General features: G+C 44.8%; 2 protein-coding genes across 2 annotated transcripts; one reads left to right on the forward strand and one right to left on the reverse strand.

Moving 5' to 3' along the window:
* Nucleotides 1-326: 326 nt before the first annotated feature.
* Nucleotides 327-14,334, forward strand: LOC131269510 (glutathione peroxidase-like). The gene is made up of 4 exons (XM_058271906.1): nucleotides 327-381; nucleotides 5,755-5,908; nucleotides 8,408-8,634; nucleotides 13,760-14,334. The coding sequence occupies exons 2-4, from the start codon at nucleotides 5,808-5,810 to the stop codon at nucleotides 14,071-14,073; spliced, it is 642 nt and encodes a 213-aa protein (XP_058127889.1). The 5' UTR covers nucleotides 327-381; nucleotides 5,755-5,807; the 3' UTR covers nucleotides 14,074-14,334.
* Nucleotides 14,335-14,356: 22 nt separating this feature from the next.
* On the reverse strand, nucleotides 14,357-17,458 carry LOC131269500 (glutamate receptor ionotropic, kainate 2-like). Its single transcript, XM_058271880.1, has 6 exons — nucleotides 16,793-17,458; nucleotides 16,480-16,728; nucleotides 16,228-16,407; nucleotides 16,052-16,136; nucleotides 14,951-15,658; nucleotides 14,357-14,881 (listed from the first exon to the last, which is right to left on the reverse strand). Exons 1-6 carry the CDS (start codon nucleotides 17,456-17,458, stop codon nucleotides 14,376-14,378), a joined length of 2,394 nt encoding a protein of 797 aa, XP_058127863.1. The 3' UTR covers nucleotides 14,357-14,375.
* Between the last annotated feature and the right edge of the window lie 4,036 nt (nucleotides 17,459-21,494).

Below are 21,494 nucleotides of genomic sequence, written 5' to 3' on the forward strand. Positions count from 1 at the left end.
CATTCCTCCGTCGACATGCAAAGGCAAAGTCAGGAAGTTATGCTTCCCTCCAGCAAACGTGAACTCGGCCTACATTTCGGGCGTTCGGGCGTTCGCTCTTTCGGAAAATTTCGGGAGAGCGGCCGCCGAGATTTCGGCTTTCGGAAATTCAACAGCATCCTTCGTCCTTGTCGCTGCCACGGCGGGGGGGGGGGGGGGGGGGGGGGGGGGGCGGGGGCGGGGGCGTCCATGGCATTGAAAAGCTGGAGCTTTCCTCCTTCCCCCCCCCCACCTGGTGCTGGAAAATTGTTTCATGGACGCAGATATTCAACCATTTTCTGGGTGAGACATTTTCTTCCCGCTCGAATATCGGCGTTGTTTGTTGCAAAGGTTCACAGTAAGGTTGGTTTACTTCAGTTGTGTCGAGTGTTAACTTCGGTTATCTTCTTGTGTATAAAATGTTCATTCTGTGTTCGGTGGAAAACAAGTTACTTTGAATCGGTGAAAAGAGGGAAAAACCAAATCCCAACCATCCCCCCCAAGTGACAAAGAAAGGCAGCAAACGGGGATGCCCCGCGGGGTGGTGGCGACTGGGGGTTAAGGAGGGAAATCTCTCCACAGTTCGTGCAGATTTCCACGTTAGCAGGAAATTTCTCCACTGGCTGGCTTTTCCGACAGGCTTGGGAAAAACTTTCCATCCGAATGCCCGCATTTTCAGCGCCTCGTAACGTTCGTCTTCCTATGTTGCGCCCCCCTACTTTCCTCCAACACGAATGCCCTCTATCTTCTATCTCCTTCCCACTCCAACTCGACTTTCCTCTCACACGCTCTTTTCGCGCTCCGGATCTTATCCCGGTTTGGTTTCCCACATTTTTCCCTCTTTTGCCCGAGTGGTCGACGCTTTTCTGCTACCTGCAGCCTGTGTGTGTGTGTGTGTGTGTGTGTGTGTGAGTGAGACTTCCGAGACTGCCTTGCGCAAGGACGGTTGTTTTTCGGTTGGAAGGTCTCCACACACTCAGGTAGTTTCCACACAAGGGAGAAGCTGTCCTGGAAGGGCACATACGACCAGATTGTTATCCCTTGCCTTCGGTTGGAGGGTAAAGCATTGCGTGTGCAAGCGAATGTGCAGCTTGCAGAGCTTTGCTTCTTCTTCTTCTTCTTCTACTTCTTCTTCTTCTTCTTCTTACTCCTAATTAAAACGGTTGTGTCCTTATTTATTCTCGGCAAGGCCAACGATTTCACGACTTTACACTGTTGCATTTAAAGAAAAACAAACTCTTTGTCGATCCTGTTTAGGGGTTTATCCACTCAACCCGATCATGTCCCGAGAACCAGATTGATTTCTTTCAGTTTACTAATTTTTATTTACTATTGTAAGCTAATTATGTTCTTTACGATCCTTCAAAGCAACTTCAAATCCTTCAAAAATCCTGGTAACGTAGGTAACGCTTGGTTACTTGGTTTTTAATTCAATTAACTGTTGTTAAAACGTTGACTTTCACGTCACCCATTTCGTAGGTGACAGCAGCACCCCTTTACACTAATATAGAAGTGAGCTACAGCGATTACAAAAATATAGTTTAGTCTTCGCTTGCTTCGCCGAAAACTTTTATTTGAATACATTTTATAACCAAACATTTTCTTTTAAGTTTCGTTTCAAAATGTTCATCCTTTAAAGAGGGTTGTGTTCGTTTGTTACATGTAATGCTTCCGGATGTCTTAACACGTTGACTGCCATGTCACCCAAAAGTGGGTGACAGTTCTAAAAAGTTCTAAAAAGTTTTTTATCCATAAACAAATGAAAATGCAACATAAAAATTATAGTAATATTTTTTGTCAATTCTTTGAGTAGCAAAATTTTTGCTTAGCCTTCAAAAATCGTTGGTTTAATAAATGTTTTAAGCAACTTTTATTAAAAACGATTGTTCTAAAAAAGTGTGCTAAAAACGCTTGGCAGTCAACGTTGACCATTTTTTAGTACAATCTTTTTCAATAATATTTGTTTATAACATTTATCAAACCAACGATTTTTGAAGGCTAAGCAAAGACTTAGCTTCCCAAAGAATTGATATTAAATATAACCATAATTTGTATGTTGCATTTTAATTTGTTTATGGGACAAACACTTTTTAGAACTTATGATAGCCATGGCAGTCAACGTGTTAATTAAACATCCCTTGAGCTGCACCTTTGCACTTGCTGAAGAGAACGTTCGTACTGAATCGTTTCGCCAAATGCTTCATTTTTGGTTTATTTTAGTACAGAATGTAAGGTGATGTAAGTGCAGTGACATATGCTCCTTAAGAACCTGAGCACGTTGGGAAATGCAAACCAGTTTGTCCCGGTTGGAGTTCGAAGGTGAACACTGTTTGTTTTGCCGACTCATGCTGAGCTTGCTGTTTAACTAAAAGCGCCTCCTCGGGGGTGCCTGAAGCGGTGATTTTACACAGTTCGAACCCGCGGGCGATTACGGGAACCAGCGTGGCTGCCCAGGTGGCACCCGGGAAATGCATTTTCCCAGCACCCCGTGTTCGCGTAGGAGCACATTCTTTCCCTTGCCAGCTTGAAAAAACCCTTTTTTCCCACGCGCTCATCTCTCCGTTCCCGGGAAAGTACTCACGCTGGAAGCAATCGGAACAGGAGCGCGGAAAAACAACAAACCTGCCTCGGGCAGGGTGGGAGAGGGGGGCGGGGGGGGAGGGGGGGGAATGCACGGGAAAAGTTTAACGATCAATAAAACGGTGCCAGCAGTGGCGAAATTGTTTGCATCGCCGAATCCATGTGCAATCCCCGCGCCGCGCGGCCCCCCCTTGCCTCGCTCCAAGATGGCGGAGGTCGGAGGTTACGAATACCGTTTCGCAGGGTTGAGTGCAAACGGGCGGGTAGAGGGTTGGCGAGCGAAGGCAGGCTTAAAAAGTTGCCCAAGAAAACGGAACGAAAACTTCGTCCGATGGAACAAGCGTCTCCGAGCGGCTCGAGGCCATGGAGTTTGGAGATGGGGCGTTGTTTTTTTTTTGCCGTTACGCTCGCAGGAACGGGCATGAAAGTTGCGGACGAACATCTTAACACTAGAGTAGATTGCTTTGGAATCTTGCCAGAATACTTTTTAAGGGTCATTTTGACCCCTAGTTTTAAAACGCTATAACTTCACTATTTTTATTTTGAAAATTTATCAAATCCGTGAACTGTTCCTTTTTAGTATATTTGTTCGCTATCTATTTGTGTTTTTAATTTTTTTTATGAACTACTTCATCACTACACTAGCTCGGTGTTAAGCAAAAAAGATCGATGTGAATCGAATTTTAATCCTTTTCAGTTTTATTTTTTTTTCTCAGAATGTTTCATGTAAATTCAAAAAAATATATTAGGCCTTCTTTAAAACAATATTTCATATTTTTAAGATAACAAATGACGCCACGAATTGGTCTTGACGTTGCGGATTTTAAAATTTTCCATAGGTTGTTTGTTCCGTTATTCCGTACCAGAGCGTTTCGAAGCGTTATACGGCATACGTTACTACGGGAATCGGCGTTATTTTTTATGTGTGAGGCCAACTTATGACGTCATTTGTAATTGTAAAAATATTATTTTGTTTTTGAAATGTTCCTCAACATACTAACTTTCTAGCTCATACTTTTTCTTATATATTTTGACTAAATAAAAGCTGAAAAACTCTATTAACTCTAAACTTTGCATCGAGCAAGAGGAATGATGAAGAAATGCATCTAAAAACCAAAAGAACGTCAAAAGATAGTCAACAAATATACTAAAAAATAACAGTTTACGGAATTGCAAAATCTTCAAAAATAGTAAAGTTATAGCGTTTTAAAAAAGGGGTCAAAATGACCCCTAAAAAGCATTCTAGGGATATTTAAGTTGGTTCTGGTATTGGTAGAACAAAAAAAACTGAAATTTTTGTTTTAGCTGTAGCTTCCGATTTTAAGAAAAGCCTTTTTTTCTGTAAAAATATTCAACTGATTACAAGATATTAAAATTGAAAATTGCGTTGGGGTCAAAATGACTCTTTTTTGGATTCTAGTGTCGGCGGGGGGAATGACGGCAGGAATGGAGTGGCAGCTCCGGGTAACTCCACCTCTTACCAGCGCGCGCCCTACTGACTGCCAGCGTACTGTTTTGTTTCTTCTCTCGCTTCATTTCCTGCACGGGTCTTCCACAAGCAAACGGTTGCTATTTTAAAGATTGCTCTCGTGCTTCAAACGAAACTTAAAGTACTCAGCCCGGTTTCGACTTCTTATTTTATTTCCCATGGTTTCCATTTTACGATCCACTGTTTCAATGTTGTGCAGGGCGCATAAGAAACCACTGGAAGCGGTGGAACTAGGGCACGGATGGAGGCGGAGCGGGAGTGGGAACAAAAATAGAACCATCTTCGAATTGCTTGCTTGCAACGGGGGCCTGAAGGAGGGCGGGGGGCGGTGTTGCTGGGTGCAATTACTCGATATTCCATTAGGAAACCATCAGCACACCTGCTTACCGTCGTTGGCAGCATCATCCGGCATCAACGGCCAGGATAGTACCGCCCCAGCCCCTCCCCTTCTCCTCCTCCATGGCCAGCCCGTGCCGAAGGACCCGGACGTCATTTTCCATTATAACTTGAGCCGACCGATGGGCGTCCACCTGCTTTTTAGTGACTTCAGCTGAGCTGATTTTAAATGCTTTTTAATGAACGTAATTGCACCCGGTGGAAGGATGCACTGGGGTTTACGGTAAGGGTGGGGGCGGGGAGGAGAGGGAGATTGTGTGGGAGTGGGAGCTTGAGTTCTCAAGCCGGGCAAGCGAGAAGGAACTGACATCTTTATGTTCGTTGTTCGCTTACAAATTGTTTTCAATGTGCAGCTTTTACGGCGTGTTTAATTTAAAGTTGCGCTTCTTTTTATTAACTATTTTGCTTTATCTCGTTTTATTATCATACTATTTCTCGTTTTATTATCACATTTTTACTCGATTTATTATCACACAAGTCAGAAAATGTATTTCAAAATCTACCCAACCATAGAAGACCGTGTTTTTTTTAATTAAAGAATGTTTATATTGTGCCAGAAAATAAACCACACACACATCTGTTATGGAAACACGAGGAGAAATAAGGTGAAATAACAGCTTAACGCATCGAAAACGTCCGGGTAATCACGTGATCCATATTTTTTTGCAAATCCGTAATGAAACTAAAAAAAAAACAAAACATGTAAATCGATTTTTTTTGATCAATTGAAATGGAAATTGGTGAAAACTATCTGAAATAAAGGAAAATCCCTTTGAGTTGTGATGCTATAGATGAACTATGACTACTTTCTCGTAGTAGGATCTTAAACATTGATGTTCGTTGGACTTTATATTTATTTTCCGTATGTAGCTTTTACGGTTCGTGTAATGAAGAAGTGATCTTTTTCTCTTTTAGAATAGATCAAATTTTTATCTTTTCTTTTCATTACATTCTTTTTACATTACATTACATTTAGCTTTCCAGTGGTAAAACAAACATACTATGACAGATAACTTTTTATCGGGTTTATATTTAACCTGTTCATCTTATTTACTTGAGGCTTTAGTCTGAATGTGCAATTAGTATAATCTATTACGTTTAAAATAAATATCCTTTTATTCTATCGTATTCATGTACATAACCTGAAATAGAGCAATAAACGGGGAGAAGAAAACCTATATTCTAAACATTAGAATTAAGTTTACTCGCAACTGGAGCAATGTTATAATTGTGTTTCTATTTTTTTTCTACTGTCTCTCTCTACATTCTAGTCTTCCATAATAGTTAGACTTCGATTGGCTGACCGGACGAAGGTGGAAGAAAAATGTTTTTTCTAGGTCGCCGCCTGCTCGCTAGCCGTCGTACCGCCGCTGGGCTGCTCGGGACCGCTATAGTTGCCATAAATCTGCTGTCGTCGCCCGCCGGGTAAGTCAGCGGAAGTTTGCATGATCTTCAGTACCGTTCGAAAAGTGACACGATTCGTATGTTATCGATTGGTGAGGCGGAGTAGTAGAACGGCAGAACGAAAGCAAGAAAACCCTTGCACGAACGAACGGAATCACTACTAATTGTGCCCATCCTTTGCGTGACTGCCGCGTGCTTTCTTTTCCCCTCTACCCGGGAACCTGAACACCTGACACGAAATCATCCACCTCCGCTTCTAATTCAACCGGAAGCAGGCAGAAAACAAACGATAGACAAGGTTTTTTCCGTGTGGAGAGAAACAAAAAATGACAAAACATGACTTACTGCTATATGCTACTCACTGTGATATAAAAAATCACTAGTGAGAAGCGTTAAGAATGTTAGGTTCGGATAGGAATGTTAAATAAAACAAATTTCACAATCAGTTTGAACATACCTTCTAGGAAGCATAGACATAACGAAAAAAAAAATTAAACCACTTAATTTACACTGAAATAAAAAGGCCTCAAACTGAAAAATTGGTTTATAATGGATTGAATATATAACATACAAATAAACTTATTTACAGAGCCTACCTTTGGACGATTTGTAATATTTAGGGGTTTTGGATTTTTCTTACTTCTTTTTAACGACCAAATTGGTTCGTTTTATAGTTTTCCTTTTTATGTGGTGTTAGATTTGACAACTTTGTAAAGTTGTTTACTAAATAAGTGAATGATCTAACTTTTTTAGAAAATATACTTTTTGTTTGGGCTGTATAAAACTTGCCACTAAAGTTGATCTCGAATGCAGGTGTCTCTAATGCGCCATATATTGAAATAACTCGTTAGCTTCTGCCTCTAACGCGTCTGAGTTTGTCTCCAGCTCACCAGCTTTTGTATCTTACTAAAACATAAAAATAAAAATGTCTTTCCTAAATAATTACACTGCAACAACAATAAACAACAATTATTTTATGCTTAAAAACTATCTTGTGCCTAACAACATGTTTTATTCACCAATCTTTTTAGTACATTTTTGTTTGCGCATTTCGCAATCCAAAGAGAAGTGATGAATTCCGGGATATGAAGGTATTTTCACAGCTGCTAAACGTCACTTTTTTGTTTGTTTACAATCGTTGTCTTATTGGGTCAGTATCAAAATTTTTACTTTCTATTAATTTTGCCTAGTTTCCTTTCAAAGCTCTATAAAATAATTTGCAATACTGACAAATAATCTTCATTGTTACGTGCATTCTAAATAACCAATCTTTTAGAAGCAACAAAGCATTTAAAACATATTTAGGACAAAATTCAGATATGGAGAAAAAATCAGATGAGTACGAGACAAACGCTGATGAGTTAGAGACAAACTCGGAAGCGTAAGAGACATACGTGAATGCACTTTTTCAATCATGGGTGGGTTTGAGGCTAAGGTAGGTGTCAACAACTGTAAATCTGGTGAGACTTCTCTCGAGTTATCAAGTAAAATCTGCGTATGGTAAAGTTTTCCTCGGATGAACAATTTGTTACTCTCCCAAAACCATCAAAATCGAAGTTCCAAATTTAAAATCCTAACAATAAATCATCCAAAAAGGATAGGATTAGGCTCCCATTGAAAGGATAGGTCGGTGCTTCTTGTAGACGACGACCACGTCGACATTACTTTCTCCGTAATCTATTCGTGCCAAGCGTGTTCCATTGATTACGCGCATTGATTCGCACACTTTACGGGCAAATCAGTGCTCCCTAATGTGGTTAGCTGGCCTACACCGTTTCACCGGGTAATCGAGATGGGCGAATTTTTTGGGACCTCGCTGTCTGTCGGCGTTCGCGTTGATTTGGGTCGCCGTGGGACTCGACCGGCGATCCATTATCGGGCCACATCCACCAAAAAAAAAAAAAAAAAAAACAAACAGCAAAGTTAGCTGGAAATCTTTCACGAGGCGAGTGGGGAAGCTGAGGAGGGAAAATTAATTAACACCCATTAGCCGGCGCCCGGAGAGAGCGGCCTCGGTGTGGATTGGGTGTTTACCGTCGTTGCGAAACGGGGATGTAGTTTTTTCCTCTGCCTTTGCTCGTTCTTATCGCTACACTGCCGGTTGGATTAAATTTGATGTTTCCGTTATAGGAAGCGGTTCCAACCCACTGTCGATGGCTCCAGAATTGGATGCACGTCCTCGACGATCTGCCACGGCATTGTGTCTGAGACCGCAAGTGGCGGCCGAAGCTCTTGATGGCCTTCGTAAATTAATTATGGTACATCGACGGCAGGATGGGGGATACAGCGCGCTTTCTCTAGGCCGGTGGTTCATTTCTCGCTGAGTGCGCACTAAGGCAAACATCTACGAGGGAGTAGATTAAAATTTAGAGCGCGTTTCGAGTTCGGGGAGTTGGGCAGCAGCGCACTCGAGATTTCGGCTGCTTTACAGCGCGAACGAAGCTTTACGAGCGACCGATTCGCAAACAACCGAGGGATTACGCACTTCAGCAACGGATTATCCTCTTCTGCTTCTTCCAGGACCGGTGCCTGCAACGCCAGCCAGCCCCCGGCCACCGGGACCGACGGGAAGGCGGCCCGGTCGGTGTACGATTTCACCGCGACCGACATCGATGGGAAAGCGGTCGACCTGTCGAAGTACCGCGGTCACGTGCTGATTATCGTGAACGTGGCCTCGAACTGCGGCTACACCGACGGGCACTACAAGGAGTTTAACGAGCTGTACCGGGAGTACGCCGAGACGAAGGGTAAGTGTTGCCAGGTGTGATCAACGACCGGAACAAATAATTGTCCAGCGTGTCGTGAAGTTTTCCCGAGCGGAACCAAACATAGAACATCACACATCAATTTAGAACAAATGGAGAAATGTCGTAACCCAAGTATTTGTTTGTATAGCAGGAAGCAGGAAGTTTCAACAATTTTTCACTACACTTTTGCTTTTTTAACGGTCATTTTGATCGCTTTTTTAACACATTATACTTATTTATTTCTAAAGATTGTTCTAAACCGCAAACGGCTTTCTTTTAGTATATTTGTTCATTATACTTTGATTTTTTGGTCTGTGTATGATATGGTTAGTTTTGAATTGCTAACTGTTACAGCTTAATTGTAGGTTATTTTTTTTCTACCTTCTCTTTAACGCTCTTCTTCGTTTGTAAAAAAATGCAAGACTCGTCTGTTGATAGTACTTTGTTTTGGTACGTAACGTGTTAACCCTGTGTTTTTGTTTTCCTACTTAGATTGCTTTTTTCTGTAACTGTAAATATTATGTTTGCATTAGTTATTTGAGTTTTTTTCCACATTCTTATTAATTTTGATCCAAGAAACCATTGATTCGATGTATGTAGCCTGTATGTTCCCTTTTTTCGACCGTCGTTTCTTTGTTTTGTGATATTTAAATTGATTCTCACACAACACATATGTTTGTAAATCTAATATCAACTTGAAATAATCGTACTTCTATGCAATAAGATTGAATTGCAAATGATGCTAAAATAATGCCTATACGTACAAAAGTGGAGGCGCTAACCGTACATTGTTATAAATGTATATTTTTAGTCGTATATTTTTCAAAGTCGGCATCATATGCGACTTACGATATGCATTACCCGTACATTGCTCGTTCATCTATATGTTTGCATAAAGAAAATCGTATTACATTCTTAATCGGCATCATATGCAACGAAGAATATACATTGCTCGTACAATGTCTATGCATAATGCGATTCCGATTCGAAATATACTAATATGAGATGCAATTCATACAACTTTATACGACTTCGTGTAGTGTGGGTTTCACTCTCATTGAAATGGTAGAATCTAAACATCAAACTGTTTATTATTTTTTATGAAGGAAGTTTCGGTATGAAGTTCAACGTAGTCTCGCTTCCGCTTCCGCTTCCATTCTCAAAATGATCAAATTGCAATCCCTGACCAGGCAGCAACAAGGCATAGTATGGCTGCAGAACGTTGTACAAACTCGTCTGTGAAAGCCGTAACACCGACGCTGGTCGCAAAAGTACAAGTGTCAGCTGGGGAAAACCAATCGTTGCTCGGCACCGGAAGGCTGTGCACATACGAGGGCCGGTTTTCATTGGATTTTACTGGCATCTAACATTTGGAATATCCCATCGGACGGCTTCGAGCGATATCTCCGATGTTTGTGCCGTGGTGAGGTTGAGTTCTATTTCTGCCATTTTTATTCTTTCCTTCGAACCGTGGTGGTGGTTTCCCTTTTTCCCACCGGTGTAACTATTTCAGCCCCCCACCCTCTACAGCTTGGGTAAGCTTTAAAGTTCACCGTGTGCATCTGTGTTCCAATTCTGCCCCCGCCCGGTGCGATGTTGGTTGATTTTTCAACGTGCTTTAAATCTACTCCCTTGAGGGATCGGGCCTTCCACCAAAGCCGCAGCTGCGAGGTGTTCGTGCTGAGGTCAGGCGGAACCGTTCGCAACACACAGCATCGACCGGTGTAACGTCCTATTCAACGCCATCGATTCTTCCTTCGTTCCGGGGGTTCGCTTTTCCGGTTTTCCCTACGGTAATTTATTGCCGCTTTCGGAGCACATCCACCCTCCTGGTTTTCGTGGGATGAAGAATTCTACCGGCAATGACAAACCATAAGGTATCCACTGTGCACCGCACAGTCGGGTTTGTCCCGCGCATAGTTCAGGATGACAGGTAACCTGGTTTCTCATGGAAACATAGATCACACGTGGCATATAAAGTTTTCGCTTAGCCTTCAAAAATCGTTTTTTTAATAAATGTTATAAACAAATTTTATTGAAAAAGATTGTACTAAAAAGTGTGCTAACAACGCTTGGCAGTCAACGTGTTAATAGTACCTGACAAACGTTAATTTAACTAATGTCAAGCCCAACTTAGAATATCTTAACGCAAATCAGTGAGCAATTTTAGTTACGCAACTAAAATTTCACTTATCGAAGCCAGCTTAGAGATTTATTTTTTAAGTTTCATGAATGTTTTGTCTGACAGCTTGGGTCAACTGACAGCTCTGAATGGAGTCTACGGTAGAAACTATTTCAAATGATCGTTGAAAGGCTCTATATGATTTAATCCTGCACATCGTTTGTTTAGACTGGTGTCAGTGTTTTACCGCGTCAGGTTTTTGACTGGCGAAAATGTATGGAATTTGACAGCTGCAAGCTGTCGCACAATTTTATCTGTCAAACAAAGTGGGATTTAATAAGCTTAGAGTTGTGGTTTTCATCTAGGAAAAATCATAATATTAATTTAATCTTCTTAGAATTTGAAAAATTTCTTGACACCAGCCTTATCCATCCAAGATAATCGGTTGACAGCTAACTTTTATTTGTTATGAGTACTGAGTTTCGATACCTTCAATCCACTGAAACTTTTCCATTTCACGTATGTGTTGTGCAGTTCGTACTGAACCCGTAGGATGTTTGATAACGCCAAAATGGGTTGACGTCAAAATTAACTCCGGCAATATGCCCACTGTGCAGGAGCCGGGAAATTCTCACGAATTTCTAATTTATTACCAATGTTCGAACCGTTTTCGTTGCAATGGTTTTTCCGGCGGATTTATGTACGGGGGCTCGAGGGCGTTTGTTCCGCTCCTTCCCCCCCCCCCCCCTTTGTTTTTCCTCCTATCGAAGGGTGGCCTGGGGCGAGGGAGAGGGGGTTCAGCTTGGATTATTTCTTTTGGACTTTTCCAGAAGGCAACGGCACGGTGTGAGGTAGGTGTGGGCTGTGATTTTATGACTTCTAAGCCGCACACACACACACACACACACACACACGCACACAGTTCGTAGGTGCATTGAGGTGGAAAATTCGAATGTTCACAACCACACACACCCACACCGATGCCAGACGGCTGTACTTTTCCCATAGTTTCTTTGTTGTTCGCGCCCTTTCCTAAATTATTGGAGTGTTCCGCTACGGTGATTAAGTGCGATTCATCCCATTCGGCCACTTCCAGCCGGAAAAGCGAGAAGCGATCGATAGGGCGAAATATGCCCCCCACCCTCCACCTCCCTGGGGAGGGGTTGAACGGTTTAATGAGAGCAACCGAGATGGCCCAAAAGCCGCTGGAGTGGAAAGGAAACCTCGGCGAATGGACCCGCACCCTATGGCTTGGTTTTGTGCGTTGAATAATTTTCACAACGTTTTCCCGAAAACCCTGGTACTTGGATGAGGATGCGAAGGATGTCGAGAGAGACTGAGCTCGGTGGGAAAAAGTTTCGCATTCGTCCGGGGCGGGTTTTTCGAACGTAAATGAGTGCGATTAAATTTTACACAGCCCTCCGAAGAGTTTGGCTAGAGGCCTTGAGATATAGGGGACTATAGGCTGAGGGGAGGGTACTCGTGTTTAACTTTTGGTTTTGCGAAGTTTTAGCCCACCACCGATCGGTACCGTCCGGTGGAGTTCTTCGACCCCCGGTTCGCTTCGATCCTTCGGTGGTGGTGGTGTGGAAACTTTTGCCCACGGGTGTTAATTACATGTGCTGCCGATCCCTAATCAAATCAAATCCTTCCTGTCGAAAGCGTTGGCAGCTGAGTACTACTACCGTTTCTTGTTCGTCGCGCGCCCGTTGTCGTACTGCAGCCCTCCGACATTGTCGGAACTAGTTTACGAGTTTGAAGTCGATGTGTGACTCGAGGTTCGCGCCTCGAAGTTATTTGAACTAAGCACCAGCCACATCTCCGGTGAAGAGTGGCTTACGGCGGGAAGGAAAGTTTAGGAGCATTAGGACTTGGGGAGAGGCACATACCTTTGCCAGCCGAAATTATACATTTCCAACGGCGTTGAACACTATGTCTATAATTGTTTTACAATTGAGTGATTAAGCTCTCATTCCCACTTTTCTGTGGCACCTCGCAGTAACTTCTGGTTGATTCTAGTACTTTTGGTATTTGTGTAGCTTAGCAGAGTTCAGATACAGCTTCAACATGGTAGCTTTCTTGCAATATGGAAGAAAGTTTATTCAAATGTCAAGGGTTGACTGGTTACTGAGCAACAGACCACTGTTATCGAGGGGTAATAAGAGCATTCCTTAAGAACCAGAACCCCTTGAGATGGATCAGATGGCTCCTCCCACACACTGCAGAGAAAACACAGAGGGCCTTGTTTGGAGGATCCTTATCTAGTCCGTTAATAAATACCTTGGGAGTTCCGTAGGGTAAGGTACTGTGACCCTTCCTTTTTATAATGTGAATCAATGACATGTAAAAGGTCTTGAAATATTCTAACATAACCCTGTTTGCAGATGTCACCGTGATTTTCCTGTACATCATCAGTACATTATGTAGTCAAAATTGAAGACTATAAATTAAATCTTGACCTGTTGTTGCCAGATTACCTTGAGGAGAGAGTAATTCGAGGCACTGATGTCCATGCCTATGGGACAGGAGGAATGTGTCTTTTAATTTTTGAAGACTGATTAGTAGAAAATAGAGGTGATCCCTGTAGCCGGGCCTATGTTCTTGCGTCTGGCTAACTGCATCCTTGAACGAATCCTTCGACAGCTATTCAACCATTCATCAACATCATTAAAATCTTCATTTGGTACTGGCTACACTATTAAAGCCACTTTCCCTTCTTGCTTCAGCAATTTTGTTTGTGTGACAACTCTTCTGTGGATACGCCACCAGCTACTAACATCTCACTTAGTCCCTTTCTGTGTTCCAATTCTTCGGTATTGTTGATCACTTCTCGCTTTAGATCTTTTATACATGTCATCATTAAAAGCTACTTCGATTTCAAATTAAGGATTCAAAGATTTTAGTTTGTTAAGTACCTGGATAGAAAATATAGTTACTTACGTTCGTCATTTGTAACTTCTATGTTGTGGAATTCAGAAGCACTCCGCTCTTTCTCCCTTACAGGCCTACGCATTCTGGCGTTCCCGTGCGACCAGTTCGGAGGCCAGGAACCGGGCACCAATGCGGAGATCAAGCAGTTCGCCGAGGGCCGTGGCGTGAAGTTCGACATGTTTGCGAAGGTGTACGTGAACGGCGATGAGGCGCACCCGCTGTGGCAGTTCCTGAAGCAGCGCCAGGGCGGCACGCTGGTCGACGCCATCAAGTGGAACTTCACCAAGTTCCTGGTGGACAAGAACGGACAGCCGGTGGGCCGGTATGGGCCGACGACGAGCCCACTAGAGATGCGCGCCGAGCTGGAGAAATACTTCAACCAGTAGGACCGAATGGCGAACGTGCGATCTTATATAGCGCTCCCGGGTAACGGGTAGCGGCGTAGTGGAGTAACGGTTGGTCCACGCTTGGATCGCCTCAGAATACTCTTTATTGTGCTTGCTTATGTGCTACTAATTTAAATAAAAATGTGCATTTGCTAAACATGTGGTTAGGTCTATACTTGCGATACCTCTACGTTGATGATTGGTTTCTAGTTTTATTGTAAGCACAACGGGTCAATCACCGCCACACGATAACTCATTTACAAATAGGCTCCAAAGGGAGGCCACTTCCGTGGAAGGGCATCCTAGTTTTTGCCGAAGCTGAATCCCATCTTGTCGATGTTCATGAGGCTCGCGGCAGAGCGCACGTTGTTGATACGGCTGGCCGATTCCGAGCCACGCCGGGACTCGGACTTCGAGCGCAACGAGCTCTTGCCGCTTGCCGTCGACTCGCTTAGCGTGTTGTGCACCGGCTTCGAGGTGACGGAGATGCTTAGAGCGAACTTCAGCTCTGCCTTGAGCGCGTCCCACGGCGTCACCTTCTCCTCGACTGCCACCTTGCGCACATTCCAGAGGAACTCCAGGATGCCGATGATGAAGGCGCACAGGCACCCAATTGCCAGGACGACGAACACGCCACCCACATGCCCGATGCCCAGTTCCGCCGTGTCTGCCGAGCCCATGCTGGAGGACTCGTTGCACCGACCACCACCGTGCATCTCCTTCCACCAGCGCTGCTTGAGTTGGTGCAGCTTGCCTTCCTCCTGCATCTTTAGCACGGCCCCGCTGATGGCAGTGCGATACGGTGAATCTAAAATGACATAAGCAAGCCTGTAAGCCTCCTCAGCAGGATCAGTGTACTCCGATCCGGACTACTCACTGACTGGCATCGCGATACCATAGCCCTTCGAGTCGAGCAGACCTCCGATCTGCGTCAGATCGCATTGCCGCTCGGTAATGTATTCCAGCGAGGTCGACTCCATCAGGAACGCGTAGAGCCGTTTGCCCTTGAGGACGCGGTCCCGACCCTCGTCGTTGCTCTTGGTGAACACGGACGGGCGGGCCGACTCCATCGCAGCCCACATGCGCTGGTACGTGGAGAAGTTGGACGTTTGGAAGAACGCCATCGTACTACCGCCGACAACGGCACCGTACTTGATCTTGCTCTGCTTCGCCAGGTCCTCCGCCGACTCGATGGTCGCATCCATGCGCTCCATCGTCAGGAACGCAGCCAGGTTGGCGGTGTAGGACGACAGCATGATGAGGGCGAAGAACCACCACATGCCGGCAACGAGTCGCGTCGATATCGCCTTCGGCAGGATGTCGCAACCCTGCCCCATTATGGAGCCCATCGTCAGCCAGAGCGCGTTCAGCATGTCCCAGGTGTTCTCCACCTCGTCGTTGTCCTGCTTGCAAGGGTGCGGGTTCTCCCAGTCCGCCGGTGCCATGCGCGATAGCACAAACAGCAGCACCGACACTCCCAGGTAGGCCGTCGCCATGTAGATCCAGACGTCGAGCGAGAGTGGCGAAAGGAAGGAGAACAGTTCCTTCGGCTGCTGGACTGGCTTGGCGTACAGGATACTGATTCCTGTGAGAAGGCCCGTAACAAAACGCAAAGTTACTATATGATCTTATACGCCACATGCTAGTTAACACTTCCTTAAAGCATATCTCGATCTCTTCAAAGCTCGTTCTGGCCACTTTGATTTAAACTTCCCTATCTTTGACGTTCATTCATTTCTTGCAGCTAATGCACCTCCTTGCTGAGGTGTATCATTTCTTTCCTATCCCTATTTCGCTCATGAATTGACTGACTCGATATATTCAATGCAGCTTCTATCCGGCCTTCTCGCCAATTTGTCTACGTCCTTGTAGTTAAGAATATACTAACGTGTTTGAATAGCCCTAGATGCAAGCAATTTGTTGCTAATCAACAATTAGACAGGAGGAAGTAGTACTTTCTTTGTATTACGCTACCTACCAAGTGTCATGAAGGGCATCGTAAAATCAACGGCTGTTCGTCTCTCGTACGTTATCGTGAGGTCACAAACGGCCAGGTCTGCTTTCTGCAAAACAAAATATGATGGGAAAAGAACACACGATGCTTGTGAAACGTTGTCCCAGCGGATCTGTGGCCACAGCAATGCAGAAACCCACCCGGTCAAGTAGATGCTTCACGAGTCCATCCCACTTTTTAGTGATCTTGTTGTAGGAACCGTACTTTCCATCCGGCACCAGCTCCATGCGATACTGGAAGCCAAGGATCTTGGAGATCCCATCGATGAGCTCCAGCGAGTATCCCTCGAAGCGGTTGTTACCTTCCAGTATTTCGCCTTCCTTCTTCTCCCTGCAAAGGCAGAGCAAAACGGTTCTGGTTCAGCTGGTCCTGACACGGTACGTTGTGCGAACATACTTGAACGTGAGAAACGGTGCACCGATGCGGGACGCGACGATGAAGGTTTTGTTCTGCAAAGACTCCACGATCTGCGAGTACACCTCGCCCTCGCTGCGCGTGTAGTTGACGCCGTGTGTCGGGTCCCAGGTGGCAATCTTCTTGAAGCCGTCGTCCTTGCTGAGCTCGATGATGTCGAGGTGGAAGTGCGTGCGCCGCCCAAAGTCGTCGAAGATGATAGGGCCCGTGATGCCGTATTCGGTTTTCTGCGGTTGAGCTGGGAGGTTACTAGCAGGCAGTACAGGCCGTGCTATACAATGTACCTACCACCTTCATGTAGTTGACGATGCGCAAGCCATGTTTCCACTGGCGCTGGTTCTTGCTGCCGCAGGACAACCGCCAGTACGAGATCTCCTCCGTCGCGTCCAGCTCCCGGATAGCGGTGGCGAAGATCTTGACCGCGTCGTTGTAGAGGGCCGACTCGGTCTGGACGTGCTCGGGTGAGAGCCGGAACGGGCGCTTCATGCGCGCCTCGCCCTGCTCCCAGTCGTGCACGGCGTTCTTGATGTCGAAGCTCTTGGTGTCCATCAGCCGGAGCGCGGTGATGTTGGAGCGCGAGTAGCGCAGCTCGTTGAAGTCGAGCGTGTGCGCATCGAGCGAGGTGATGATGTAGCTCTGGTATTCCTCCAGCATCTTGACCTCCTTCGCCTGCATCAGCAGCTCGACGATGCGGTCGGGCCGTATCTCCAGGATGATGTGCGATTCGCCGGACGACTGGATGTCCTTCAGCAGCGGCCGATAGTCCGGATCGTCGTCGATCTGGCGCACCGTGATCGGCGCATCGCTCGGGCCGTGAATCTGCAGGATGTCCTTCAGCCGCATCAGACCCTCGTCCGTGTCGTAGATGATGGTGAAGCTCTTCCAGCTGTAGTCGACGATCAGGTCGGCCAGGGCGCGCGACAGCATGTCCGCCTCCGGGTACAGGTTGATCGTCATCGCCTGCTGCTCCGGCTCGATGCCACCGAGCGGCTCCGGATCCCAGTGCGTTATGATGTGCGGGATCTCGAGCGTCTTGCACACCGACCCGACGATGCCTGCCGTCAGTATCGTCGAGGGCCCGAAGATGGCCGTCACGCCCTCGGCCGCCAGCTCGCACGTCTTCCGCTCCGTCTTGAAGCTATCCTCCGGCCAGACGTAGCGCACGATCGGCACCAGCTCAAAATTCTTCTCGTGCATGTTGACGCGCTCGATCGCATAGCGAAACGCCACCTCGGACTCATACGATCGTTCCCGGCTGTCCGGATCTCTGTGGAATATGGCACCTGGGAAAACATACACACAACTTTAGGTAGACAAGAAAACACGCCTGTTGCGGCTTTGATTGTGTGCGGTTCGTTTGTTGTCCACATTCCGCGTTGACTGCGTTGACACTTCGGACACTTGACACTCCGACTGTTGATGGCGACGTTTGGACTCGGCAATATGGCGTCCAAATTGAAGGGGATGGTGCGTGCACACATCGTTTGATAAGGAGCTGGTCGATTCGTGGAGCTGTTTATCGTGGACCGTGGGAACACCTTTGTGCACCTCTTGTTTGATTGCCTTGGAGCTGTCACTTGTGAATAATAGTATTCTCTAGAAAAAAGCATGCTGCAGAGAAAAGAGACACGCAAACACGTACCGATGGGAATCTCCCGCTTGCCCAGGACGATCCAGGCGGGCGTGACGAGCACGAGCAGCAGCAGGAACGTTCCGCAGCTCCACGGCTGCATTTTGTGTGTGTGTTCGATGTACCCGTAGACCGTGGACAGGGTGACAACCTGGACCAGAAAAACTTTCCGCACGAGCAGAAGCGTTCAAAACACAAACCAGCCGTACACGGCCGGCCGCTCACAAACACTGTGATATGCGTGGCCACCGGTGCGACACGACACCAGTTCGCGATCAGTTCGCGATCGTCGCACAGCGGCGCAACACACCGCCGACACCGCACCGAACCAACCGCCCCCCGCCGCTAGCGTCCACCACCGAGCCGGGCAGCCTTCATCCTCTCGCAAAGGTCTGGCTGAAAATAGCAGCAAAAACCTACCACCAACAGCGCGCCGGAGCACGAGACACGACGCCGGGACGACCCTTTTCGAGCTGTAGAGCGCGGCAGCTGTTCGCCGCACGTTTTCAAGTGAAGCGTTCGGCTTGCGTACAGCCTCCCGCGAGTCGACGCCAAATACCGAGCCGGACTGACGAGATGAACTCGAATGAGGATGATGATGCTGATGATGATGAAGCAACACAGTTCCGTCCGTGTCCCTATTTTTAGTCGCGCGGAATCCGTGCGAGCATCTCGGGAATGGGGGATTTTCGGCGTAATGGGAATTTTCGACGCATCACACTCTGACGGTCATCCCGAGGGCTCAACACCTGGAGCGAATGTGGGAGGGCAACTAGTTAGATTAGCTGCTTATTTCCCTACCGACAATTCACCAGCGATGCCGGCGCTGCATGCAGTTGCATAGGAGTGCAATTTCCGGACACCGTTTGCGGAAGTATGTGCTGTTGCTAGTTTTCCACAGCACTTCACAGTGGGAAGATCAGTGCATTCGCTCAGACAAAAGTTTGCTTGCCTAATTTATAAATTATTTTGATAGCGCTGTTTATCTTTTTTTCATCACATATCTATTTCAAAAGAATTGAATATTTTCTTCATAACAAAGTAACGTTTGTATAGAATCAACATAAACAGATAGATACTATGTAAAGAGAAATGAGTGAAAAATGCTTACTTCTCAATTTGGATCGATGGAAGACGGTCTTTGGAGCCCACGTCTAAGAACTTTATCAATTTTATCAGAGAAGGTATGTGTGGTGGAGACGCCTGGTTGATTACTTTAATCAAATGTTTCAATTTACTATGCGTGTTCTAAACAATATTTTGAACATTAAAAAATTGGTTATTAAGTTTCTACTACTTACATTAAAAAGCATCTGTTCAATCAAGACTTCTTGAAGCCATAAATGTTTTGCTAAATGTATTCATCGTCAACTCAATAGAGATAATCAAGGTATATTTCTACTAATCTATTTATTTGCAAGTAGAAAAAAAGGTCCCTAAATGGTATTAGAATCCTTGAACTCGATCTAGTTTATGCTATAGGTACTTTTAATGACACAACTTAAATCTTTCATTCTAGAATCAGCAAAATATTGTGACGTCTCTCTTAGATTTACCTAATTATTTTTTTCGTTTTCAAAGGCGAAATAGGTAATGGAACGATAAAGCGCAGAAGAATAAAGCAGATGAATTCATACTAAATAATAAGTAAATAATAATAAATAATAGAATTCAAATAAATTTTAAAACCTCAGTTCAAACGCAAAATGTGCTAACCAAAAAAATGTTACTTTTGACTGCTTAAACGAACTTTTTTTTCTTATTTATCCCTTTCTATGCACTACGGTCCCATTGTTCCACAACAGTATGTTCAAGTATTCTAAAATTACATTAATTTTTGTTTGCGAGAAGAAAACTATCGTTCAATTAGGAAATGACCATTAAGGGGGTCAGGGTTTGGAAGAGCGATCGGAAAGGTAGTTTCCTCGCCATGATTGTACTACATTCGATGTTAAATTAGAGCAAGTGACATAGCTTGTTGATGGTTTATTCACCAGAATCGTATATAGAGTTGTGGTTTAACAGGACGATTGAATTGAACATGTCTTTGCTTCTTGTTATCCAAAGCTTATTCAAACCCGCCGCTTATTCAAAGCCTTGCTTCTAACCAAAGCTTGATTATTTGGCTTCTTCGCAAGCTTTAAGTTTCTCAGTTCACCAAAGCCAGCATTCGGGATGTGATGTTTTTCCCCGCTTGAGCAATTCTGGTAGTTGTGTCACCAGAAACGACAACAGAAAGTTTCCTAATGTAACAAATTCTTCAACCACCGAACGTTAACGACCCGCTGCATGTGAGTGCCGGGACAGACTCATCCATCACGACAGAACGGAAGCTTTTTTAATCTACTGGGAAGGGGTTAGCGGAAAAAAAACCAAACCAGCCAGACGTCACTAATGACAAAATGGACAATACTAATGCATTTCTGCAAGAATGAAAAGTAATACTTACGGTTTTGACGAGAACGGAGAGCCAAAGTGTGTTTGATAAATGCTCCTTAAAGATTGACACCATTAGCATTAACTTTTAAGCACAACAGCTTAAACGATAAGGCAAATTTGGACTGTTAACTATAACAAAGTTAAAAAAAGCTGGTTGGTTTATATATTTACTGTCTAGTTCATAACTAGACCTGAAGTTAACAAAAAAATATTGAAGAAGCAAAGAGAAAAGAGTAATTAAATAAATATGTTTTAAAATACATCTTGTTTTAGAAGTACCAGAGTATTTTATTATCTCTTTTCTCATCTGCAATTACTTCATACGTAGCTTTTATACGAAGCATTACATTCGATTGTAAACTTATTTCTCTATTGTTGTTCGAGCTTGTTGGTTTGAAAGAAACCGAAAATGATATAGTTTGCTTTGCAGGTATTACATTTAACAGAGTCATTAATGCTGTTCTCTTGTCTGTTCAATCAGATTAAGTTATTTTTTGTAAAGTTAACGACGTTTTTGTACTGCGTTGGTGTATTGGTTTAGTAATAGACTTGAAATGATACTGTTTTACTGAAAATGTTATAAACCGTTTCGATTTTAACTCATTTTCCTGGCAAGGATGTTTTCTAAGGTTGAAACATTTCACTACTCCCAAACTTACAGGGTGTTTGTTGCACTTTCCTTGAACTTTACCGTATGAAATATTTCCTTTCAATTGTTGTGCTTTTTCGTTGTGAGTGGCTCTGCTGGGTCGAAGTAGCTTATTGGAGAGTGGTCCAGCCCATCTCACAGCATCCAAGTAAACATCGACGGCTCACGTCCGGGGTCACCCATCTCCGGTTGCGTTATCAGCGCTGTGTGGGTGACGCTGTAGAGTGGGACACCCTAATGCGCACTGCATGTGACGCACCCCGCGTGAGTGCCAC

The sequence above is a fragment of the Anopheles coustani genome, chromosome X, assembly GCF_943734705.1.
Source record: "Anopheles coustani chromosome X, idAnoCousDA_361_x.2, whole genome shotgun sequence".
NCBI lineage: Eukaryota > Metazoa > Arthropoda > Insecta > Diptera > Culicidae > Anopheles > Anopheles coustani.